The 10,190-nt window shown below is 45.7% G+C and overlaps 1 protein-coding gene across 3 annotated transcripts in view; it reads right to left on the bottom strand.

Moving 5' to 3' along the window:
- Nucleotides 1-929: 929 nt before the first annotated feature.
- Nucleotides 930-10,190, bottom strand: part of LOC127584357 (phytanoyl-CoA hydroxylase-interacting protein-like) — a 66,879-nt gene continuing 57,618 nt past the window's right edge. For 2 of the 3 annotated variants that reach the window (XM_052041079.1, XM_052041080.1), the window contains 3 exons: nt 9,015-9,189; nt 4,016-4,133; nt 932-1,533 (listed from right to left, as the gene is read on the bottom strand). In XM_052041079.1, the coding sequence (XP_051897039.1) occupies nt 996-1,533; nt 4,016-4,133; nt 9,015-9,189 (831 nt within the window). In that variant the 3' untranslated portion in view covers nt 932-995. Of the gene's footprint in view, nt 1,534-4,015; nt 4,134-9,014; nt 9,190-10,190 lie in introns of all 3 variants that reach the window. The other variant, XM_052041081.1, reaches the window with a different exon arrangement.

Here is a 10,190-nt window from a genome sequence, read left to right as displayed (position 1 = left end):
TCAGGAGCTGCTGGTGTAAGGGATGATCCAGATTTGATCTCATTCAGAGAGAGAGAGATGGATCGACAAGGGAGGGCTTTTAAAAGAGCCCCAACTTTATGGTGCTGCTCTGGTCACCTTATTCTGTGTTGATGCTGGTCAAACCAGTGATACAGTGCTCACTGTCCTCGCTGAGGCCCAATCACAGAATATCCAGGTAGGTCTGAATTTCTGCAATCAGGACTAAGAAAACTCACCCACGAACCCTGGTCCTGCGGACCGCTGGCTCCTGTTAGATTGCTGTTGAGAGATCTCTTTGATTCGCAGTGTTGCAGATCGCAATTGATTGAGAAACAGTCAAATATATTGTGCTTCAGCTGGGAAAGGATGGGAGGGGTGGGAAAGGGGGTGGTTTTGGGTGTAGATAAAGTCTTTATCTGGGATTTCATTTGTGCTCACAAGGTTTGATGAATCCATGACTGAGAATTCTTCTTCCGTTGGATTTGGGTTTGTTTGGGTCATTGTACGTGAAGAGCAAGTGATGATACATTGAAGAAAAGAGAGACAACATCCAACAGATGGAGGCCGAATGAGCTTCCGACACTTGGGAATCACTTTGATTGTACATGCTGCACAATCATTTTAAGAATGGTTGGAGACATGTGGAGTGGAGAGGGATCCCTGTTTATAATGGGACCAGGTCCACTGATTGTGTTACGTTAGCACCTTTTGTAGATAGAAACTCCTTCAGCCTCTCCATTACTCAGACTGTTGGTGCTTTGTGTAATGGTCCAACCCTTGCTTCCACCTCTGGATCACCATTAACTAAAGTATATTTGAAAGAGCCCACCTCCAGCTAAACCTCTTTGCCCAATCCCTATTGTGTCTTGAAGGCTGTATGCTCACAGTGTATCTGACCATTGGCTTTGACCGCCCCAACCCCAACCCACCCCATATCCACACCCCCACCTGCACCCCTCCCCCTCAACCTCACCTCCACCTGCCCGACCTCCCTTCTAACGCCCGACACTGATGTTGCAGGTCTTGCAGCTTGGGTCCTTCTTGGCGTTGGCGGTGGAGAGACTCATGAGCTGGTGGCCTCCAATCTCGCCCAGGGTTCCCAGGGCCAGGCTCAGTGGCTGGGTGTAGATCAGTTCCAAGATGAGGTCCTGGGCGTGGTGGTAGATGAGCTGACCGTCGGCTCCCTCCGTGCAGGTCAGGAAGCGGTTGTGGGCACTGTCCAGCAGTGGCAGCCTCTCCCGGCAGAAGAGGTCACCAGCAGAGCCCTTGGGTGCCAGCACCAGGATGACGTAGTGGTAGGCGGTGTACATGCAGTAGAAGTCGGCGAAATACAGGTTGGTGTTGGGGTTGAAGAGCTGCTCGGCCTCCACCTGGAAGCGCATACGGCCGTAGGGGGAGTCCAGCTGCGGCTCCCCCGTGTTGAACTCGGTGTTGCAGCTGAAGAAGATCCCATGCAGCATGCCGTTGACTGGAGAGCCATGGCTGCCACTGCTGTCCTTCAGGTAAGGCTGCATCACCCCGTTGTGGTGCGTCCTGCAACAGCGATGGCTTAGAGTGAGACGGCTCCAGTCAGCAACAGCCCATGAATATCCCTCAAGGCACCAGCCTCCGTCCTCCCCCTACACAGCCCCATTGAACACCATGGGTTAGGTATAGAGCAAAGCTTTCCCTACACAATCCCATTGAACACCATGGGTTAGGTATAGAGCAAAGCTTTCCCTACACAATCCCATCGAACACCACGGGTTAGGTATAGAGCAAAGCTTTCCCTACACAATCCCATCGAACACCACGGGTTAGGTATAGAGCAAAGCTTTCCCTACACAATCCCATCGAACACCACGGGTTAGGTATAGAGCAAAGCTTTCCCAAAACAGTCCCATCAAACACCCCTGGAAGGGTTTATCACAGGTTAGATATTAACCTCTCTTACACAGTCCCATCAAACCCTCCAAGGGTAGGTTCAGCAAGGGTTTGATATAAAGCTCACTCTGCACTGTCCCATCAATCTCGCCCAGAGGAAGAAAAATTCTTTTCCATTAAACGCTCCTAGGGCAGTGATAACACACAGTAGAGTATTGCGTACAGTTTTGGTTACCCTGTTACAGGAAAGACTTCAGTAAGCTAGAAAAAGTACAAAGATTTATGAGAACGTCACCAGGAATCGAGGGCCTGAGTGGGGAAAGGTTAGGCATGTTAGCTATTTATTCCTTGGAGCATAGGAGACTGAGGGGTGACCTTATAGAGGTGTATAAAATCATAGATAGGATGAATGCACACAGACTTTTTCCCAGGGAAAGGGAATCAAAAACTAGAGGGCATAAATTTAAGGTGAGAGGAGAAAGATTTAAATGAGGCCTGAGGGGCAACTTCTTGAAACAGGTGGTGGTGGGTTTATGGAATGAGCTGCCAGAGGAAGGGACTGAGCCAGGTACAATAATAACATTTAAGAGACATTTGGGCAGGTACATGGATAGGAAAGGTTTAGTGGGATAGGGACCTGATAGGATTAGCTTACATCACATCTTGATCAACATGGCGTTGGGCTGAAGGGCCTATTTCTGTGCTGTATTACTCCATAAGATAGAAAATAAAGCTCACTCTACACTGTCTGATCAAACACTCCCAGGGAAGGTACAGCAAAGGTTGCCTGAGTACTACTCCCTAACACCTCGAATCTATCAGAGAGAGACAGTGGTTGAAGCATGTGGAGGTGGGAGAGAATGGAGAGAGAAATGGGGAAGGATTTCCAACTCCCTGGTGAGGGGGTGGCGAGAGTAGAGGGAGACGGTTTTCAAGCTGAGAGAAGACCTGGATGAGCTTCTGAATCTCAAGAGGCTGAAGAACAATTTTACTTGGACTGTTGGGGAAGGAGAGAGAGAGAGAAAGAAGGCCCAAGGAGTGGGGCAGTCTCCACTTTGTGGGGAGGACATCTGCTGATCTCAGCTTGAATACAGAGAGGTTGCCTTCCCAGTCCGTGTACCTGGCCCAAGACAGCTGGAGCTTTGGGGGGTGTGGGGGGGTGAGAGAAAGGATTTAGAGCTGAAGGAGGATACAAAGATATTCTGCAGAGATTAGGTAATGCACTGTGGGAGGGGCAGCAAGAGAGGAGTATGCAGTGAATGGGGGGACAGCGGGAACTGTGAGATCTTTATGTCCACAGATTCTTAAAGGTAGCAAGGCAGGTCGTTACACCCCTTGAAGACCTTTCTCTTATTATCTAAGAACAGGGAGGAAATGCTAGGATTATGTACAATGCCTAGGCACTGGATATAGTTCTGATCCTTGCCTTACAGGGAAGATGTGATTGTGCTGGGGGGGTGGGGTGCAGAGGAAATTTACGAGGGTGTGATCAGGACTGGAGATTCCCATCTCTGGGGAAGGGTGGGAGAGGCTGGGGTTGTCTTTAGAGGAGGCTGAGGGGAGGCAAGTGAGCTGTATGAAATGATGAGAAACAGAGGTTAAAAAAGGAGGACCCGTTTCACCAAACAGCAAGTCAAAACCCAGAGGACATAAGTAACTGGCAGAGGATCAGAAGCGAGATGGGGAAAAGTTTTCCCTGGGAGGGTGGTGGGGTCTGAAACTCATTACCTGAAAGGGTGCTGGAGGCAGAAAGAGCCGTGACCTGCAGGGCTCAGACCCAGTGCTGGGAGGAATGGCCTCCTCTGTGCTATAAGTGTTGTTCGATTCCATGGGGTTTGCGAAGAGGTGGAAGGACTGGAAAATTGGGGTTGGAATTTTACAAGACAGCCTTTCCTGGACGGGAGCTAGTCAGTGAGCAGAACACTCCTCTGTGGATATGATGTGGTTCAAGGTGGGGTATAGGCAGCAGTTTTAGACACAGTCAGGACCAGAGATTATTGGTCCATTCTGGAGGGAGTAAGGGGACGGATGAGGGTTTCAGCAGCAGAGAACTGAGGCAGGGCCAGGGGACAGGAGACATTACCGGGAGGGATGGATGTGAGGTTGGTGCTTGATACAGGGTCAAAATATGAATGGGTAATAAATATATTACCTTATGTATTCGAAATATTCCTCATGGTGGTTCCGATAGAAGACGGAGAACCTCAGCATGCGTCCTGCAATTACTTCTGCCTTCTCCAGAAGCTGCTTCAAGTGGGCAGTGGAATAATCTGGATGAACCATGTGCAGAGAGTTATGTACGTTCCATTCTACTGTCACCTCCCATTCCAGCATCACCCTCCGTCTATCTCTGTCAATTATCTGGGTGTTGCTGAGGTGGTTAGGGCTTGACGCACCCCCTGTATGAGCCCTACTCTTCTGGTTCAAGTCATGAGGTTGGGTATAAGGGATCTGCCACTCAACAGTCCAGTGGCAGTCAACCTCAGGAACCCCTTTGATACTGAACACAAGTGTACTTACTGGAGGTACCCTAGAGTATGTTTGGGGTCACAGAATACATGGGGCCAGTATTCTTCCTGAGAGAGGCTCTTTCTGAGACAGAATTACATTCACAGGATAGCTCTAGGAAGTTGTTAGCATTCCCAGGATATCTCTGGGAATATCTTAGGGTTCCCAAGCTACAAGTATGTCTGGGAGAGCTAACATTTACGGAATAGCTCAGTTGACATGACTTTGTTAATATTCATCTGGTGACCCCCGAGTGAAATAATATGCACAGGATAAGGGTGGCATAGTGACACAGTTAGTAGAACCGCTGCCTCACAGCTCCAATGACCTGGGTTCAAGCCCGACCTCAGGTGCTGCCTACGTGGAGTTTGTTCGTTCTCCCCACTGCGTGGGTTTCCTTTTTGTGCGCTGGTTTCCTCCTATATCCCAAAGATGTGCAGTCAGTAGGTTAGCTGGCCACTGTAAACTGCCCCTGTATGGATGAGTGGTAAAATCTGGGGAGAGTCAATAATGGCATGAGTGTAATGAAAATGAGTGCTTGATAATTGGCATGGACTTGATGGGCTGAAGGACCTGTTGCTGTGCTGTATGACTCTATAACACGAGGGATTTCACTGCGACTATAAACGCACAAGGATATCTTGTCTCAGTGTCAATAATCAGAGGATATTCACTGGCAGACTGTTAATGCTCACAGGATATAATCTGGGCTGTGTTAGTAAATACAGGTTATCCCTTCAGGAATGGTAATATTTACTGGCTATCCCTGGTACTGCATGAATAGTCACAGAATATATCTGGGAGAGTTTTCACGTGGTATCTCTGAGTGATTGTTAAATTTCACAGGGTATCTCTGTGACTGATAGTGTAATCATTGGACAATTCACAGCATATCTGCACACACTGTCTCTGGCGGGGGTTAATCCTCAAGGGTATCACTGGAGCAGGACTAATACTCATGTGTATCTCTGGGACAGTACTAATATTCATGTGTATCTCTGGGACAGTACTAATACTCATTTGTATCTCTGAGACAGGACTAATACTCACGTGTATCTCTGGGAGTGTTTGAATATTTATGGGATATTTCCAAGACGGGATCAATGTTTACAGGGCCCCTTGCGAACAGAATTTGTAAGCCAGTCTCTGAATATAAGTCCCAGAAATCCTTAATTATTTAATTTTTAAAATTCTGCTTCTGGGATTTTATGTCAATAATGCTATTTAGCAGAAGTCCTCCACATATTAAAGGTGATAAAATAGAAACAAGCCTATCGCTGTCACCGAAGCAAAGCTTTAATATACACACGTTTCAGTGTCTTCTTGAATATTGTGACAGTCTGTATCTGGGACTTAGTTAACCTCATCATAACTGGTAACTAGTCAGGCATTGTCTCACTACACAGCTAGGATACAGTCAGTTATTGTCACTGTAATAAGCATCAAAGACGGTTACTGCTATTAAACGTAACTAGGATGTAGTCATTTATTATAAACTAATGTAGTATGTTACGGACTCAGTGAAAGTCCCTTTAAGATAGAGAGAGTGTGTGTATTTGTGTGTGGGGCGTGCTTACGTCAATAGAAGATAAAGGACGTAATGACGTGATAGAAGTTAGAAGAGAGAGAGAGAAGGGAGAGAGACACCAGCCTGCTAGTTTTCTCTATCGATGGATGAGAAACTATAACTGTGTCTGCCACTGAAATCCATGTATGGAAGTTGGAAGTAATCCGGTGGAGTTCACTTTGTTGCTGACCTGTAGAAGGAAACAGGTATTTGTGTGTGGACGACCACGGTTCGGATGCTTTTCGGGGTGAGGAAGTCACTACCGAGTAAACACTGAAGTGTCGTTTGGGTTCCATCGTGGAACATTTGGATTTCGTATGTACTCTCTCTATGTTTTTCTACATCTACATCTTATCTTCAGACAACGGTGGTTGTTGAAGAAGCCCTTGCTCATGTTTCACCTTATGGCTTGCGGAACTGAACTTTAAGAACCATTCCAGAACTGGGAGTTTTGGACTTTGTCACACACACACACGAAGAGTTTAGTTTTGGGGTTAACGTTCAAGGTTTAACATTTTTGAATTCTAACATACTAACATTTTTACTTTTATTTTACGTATTATCATAAGTAGTGATTAATAAAATAGTTTTTAACACTGAATCATGCTCAGTGTGTTTCTTTTGTTGCTGGTTCATGACAAAATTGGGGGCTCGTCCGGGATCCAATCCAAAGATTAACAAGTGTCATCTGGGATCGTTCCCCAGATTGACGAGATTCGTTCGGGATTCAATCCAAAGATTTTTGAGGGAGGTCTGATAAATTCTTTTTAATTGGCTTGTGTGTGTGGAAACCAGCAGCAATGGATATTAAGGCATTTTTGGAGCCACCAACCCAAAAGGGATTGGAGGTGGCAAAAAGGATGATTTGATAAAGATTGCTACAAAGCTAAACCTTACAGAAGTAAAGCAGTCTATGAGAAAGGCAGATATTCAGAGACTGATAGCTGGCCATTATGTGGAAAAGAAGGTGTTTGAGAAGGAAGTGTTAAAACAGTTTCCTGGCAGTGAAATAGCAATTTCTGAGGCACAGGTGCAGCTGGCAAAGATAGAGGCTGAACGAGAGCAAAATAAATTAGAAGCTGAACGAGAACAAAAGAAATTAGAGGCTGAACGAGAGCAAACCCAGTTAAAGAAATTAGAGGCCGAACAAAAGATAACTCAGATGAAGATAGAGGCTGATCTAGCAATGAAGCAGATGGAATTGAAGAGGATGGAGCTGGATAACGAGGAGAAAAAGAGGCAGCATGAGTTACACATGAAGCTGCAGGAGCTGTGTTGTTGCAGAAGGGTGACCTTGATGATATTGACCATCCTGTAGCTTACTTTTCAAAGAAATTTAATGAGCATCAAAAGAATTATTCCACCATAGAGAAAGAATTACTGTCGCTTGTTTTAGCCTTGCAACATTTCAGTGCATATGTTTGCACCGCTCAGAAACCATTGACTGTGTATACAGATCATAACCCATTGGTGTTTCTGAGCCGAGTCAAAAACAAGAACAGAAGGCTGTTAAACTGGAGTTTAATTTTGCAAGAGTTTGATCTCATGATAACTCACATTAAAGGCAAAGATAATGTGATTGCTGATTGTCTTTCCCGATGTTAAATGGGAAACATGTATCTGTACTAATCTGATAGTCTGTAGTTGTGTAGCATGATAATTATTAACATTACTAACTGTATGCGCGGTTAAATTTTTCTTGGGAAAAATTTTTTTTTAGGTGGGAGGTGTTACGGACTCAGTGAAAGTCCCTTTAAGATAGAGAGAGTGTGTGTATTTGTGTGTGGGGCGTGCTTACGTCAATAGAAGATAAAGGACGTAATGACGTGGTAGAAGTTAGAAGAGAGAGAGAGAAGGGAGAGAGACACCAGCCTGCTAGTTTTCTCTATCGATGGATGAGAAACTATAACTGTGTCTGCCACTGAAATCCATGTATGGAAGTTGGAAGTAATCCGGTGGAGTTCACTTTGTTGCTGACCTGGAGAAGGAAACAGGTATTTGTGTGTGGACGACCACGGTTCGGATGCTTTTCGGGGTGAGGAAGTCACTACCGAGTAAACACTGAAGTGTCGTTTGGGTTCCATCGTGGAACATTTGGATTTCGTATGTACTCTCTCTATGTTTTTCTACATCTACATCTTATCTTCAGACAACGGTGGTTGTTGAAGAAGCCCTTGCTCATGTTTCACCTTATGGCTTGCGGAACTGAACTTTAAGAACCATTCCAGAACTGGGAGTTTTGGACTTTGTCACACACACACACGAAGAGTTTAGTTTTGGGGTTAACGTTCAAGGTTTAACATTTTTGAATTCTAACATACTAACATTTTTACTTTTATTTTACGTATTATCATAAGTAGTGATTAATAAAATAGTTTTTAACACTGAATCATGCTCAGTGTGTTTCTTTTGTTGCTGGTTCATGACAAGTAGGTCTAATTATAAAGGATCTGGTTAGTTACCATCACCGAATGTAACTCAGATACAATCAATTATTATCACTGAGGTAACGTGGCTCTGGTCAGCTCCTGTCACTGGGAGTAACTGGAACTTGGTCCGTCAGCACCACTGTTGCTAAAAACCTACAAACACAGGAACCAGAAGCATGAGAGGCCACTTGGCTCCTTGTGGCTGCTCCACCATTCGTTGAGATCATGGTTGATTGTTTACCTCAAGGCCACTTTCCTGCACTAACCCTAGATCCCTTCATATCACCAACATCCAAATACTTATCTGTAATCTAGTGACCTAGATCAATAACTAAGATCTGGTGAGGTATCACCTCTGGGTGTAGCAAGGATCAAGTCAGGCGTCACCACTGTTAGTAACCAGTGAATCTAACTAGGACCTATTGAACCTAACTAGGACCTATTCAGGAAGTGTCACTGCTGTAGACTAAGATTGATGAGATAATGTCACCAGATATAACTAAGATCAGGTTGTTTAAGGCATCGGCCATAACTGTGATCTAATCAATTACAGTCACTGGCTGTAACTGGGATCGCAACATGATCTCATTGGGTGTAACAGGATGCTAGTAGGTGTGTGTTTTCATACGTTGAATCATCCTGCTCACCTCCTGTGCAGAATTCCACCACTTCACTCCAGTCAGACACCAGGTATTCTCCATCGCTCTGCTTGATGGCAATCTGGACAGCGACACTGTACTCTGTGCGGGGGCTGAGGAACCAGTGTCCTCTCACTGTCATTGGGAGAGCCACAGCCTTGGCCACCAGCTTGGTGGGAACGTCCTGCAAGGTCAAGAACCAGAGTGAGCTTAACTGATCTGGGGTCAGTACAGATGGGTGTGAGAGTCTGGGGAGGGTGTGAGTGGGGCAGGGGTGACTGCTCTCTGATCAAACTATGTGCATTAAATCAGCATTCTGCCTAAAGCATTCAATGCTTTGATGGAATTTAAGGAGCAGAACTGCGGAAGATTCAGCTGTACTGGATTCAGGTTAGAACCCATCTGGATACTGGACATCTCACGTCAAGAAGGTTTAGCCTTGGAGCAGATACCCCAGAGCAATACTGGGGCTACAGTGGTAAATTGTGGGGGTGGGTTGCTTGGACTGGTCTAGCAGTCATGGAATCTTAGAGTAGTACATCACGGAAACAGGCCCTTCAGCCCAACTCATCTATACTGAACCAGGTGCCCACCTACGCTTGAACATTTGGCCGTGTTTGGCCCGTATGGCTCTAAACCTTGCCTATCCAAATGTCTTTTAAATGTCATTATTGTACCTGCCTCAACTACTCCCTCTGGCAGCTCGTTCCATATACACACCACCCTCTGCATGGAGAAGTTGCCCTCAGGTCCCCTTTAAATCTTTCCCCTCTCACCTTAAACCTATGCCCTCTAGTTTTTGATTCCCATTCCCTGGGAAAAAGACTGAATGCATTCACCCTATCTGTACCCCTCATGATTTTATACATCTCTATAAGGTCACCCCCTCATTCTCCTACACTCCAAGGAATAAAGTCCTAGCCTGCCCAATCTCTCCCTATAACAGTCCCTTGAACATAGAAGGCACCCACCACTCTGTGTAAAAAAACTTGCCCCGCACATCTCCTTTGAACTTTCCCCCTCTCACCTCAAATGCATACCCTCTAGTATTAGACATTTCTGCCCTGAGAAAAAGATTCCAGCTGTCTACTCTGTCTATGCCGCTCATAATTTTATAAACTTCAATCAGGTCTCCACCTCAGCCTCCGCCGCTCCAGAGAAGACAACCCTAGTTTGTCCAACCTC

Source organism: Pristis pectinata, chromosome 29, assembly GCF_009764475.1.
Source record: "Pristis pectinata isolate sPriPec2 chromosome 29, sPriPec2.1.pri, whole genome shotgun sequence".
In the NCBI taxonomy this organism is placed as follows: Eukaryota; Metazoa; Chordata; class Chondrichthyes; order Rhinopristiformes; family Pristidae; genus Pristis; species Pristis pectinata.
Note: the sequence above shows the minus strand (reverse complement) of the source record. Positions and strands in the feature narration are given on the sequence as shown.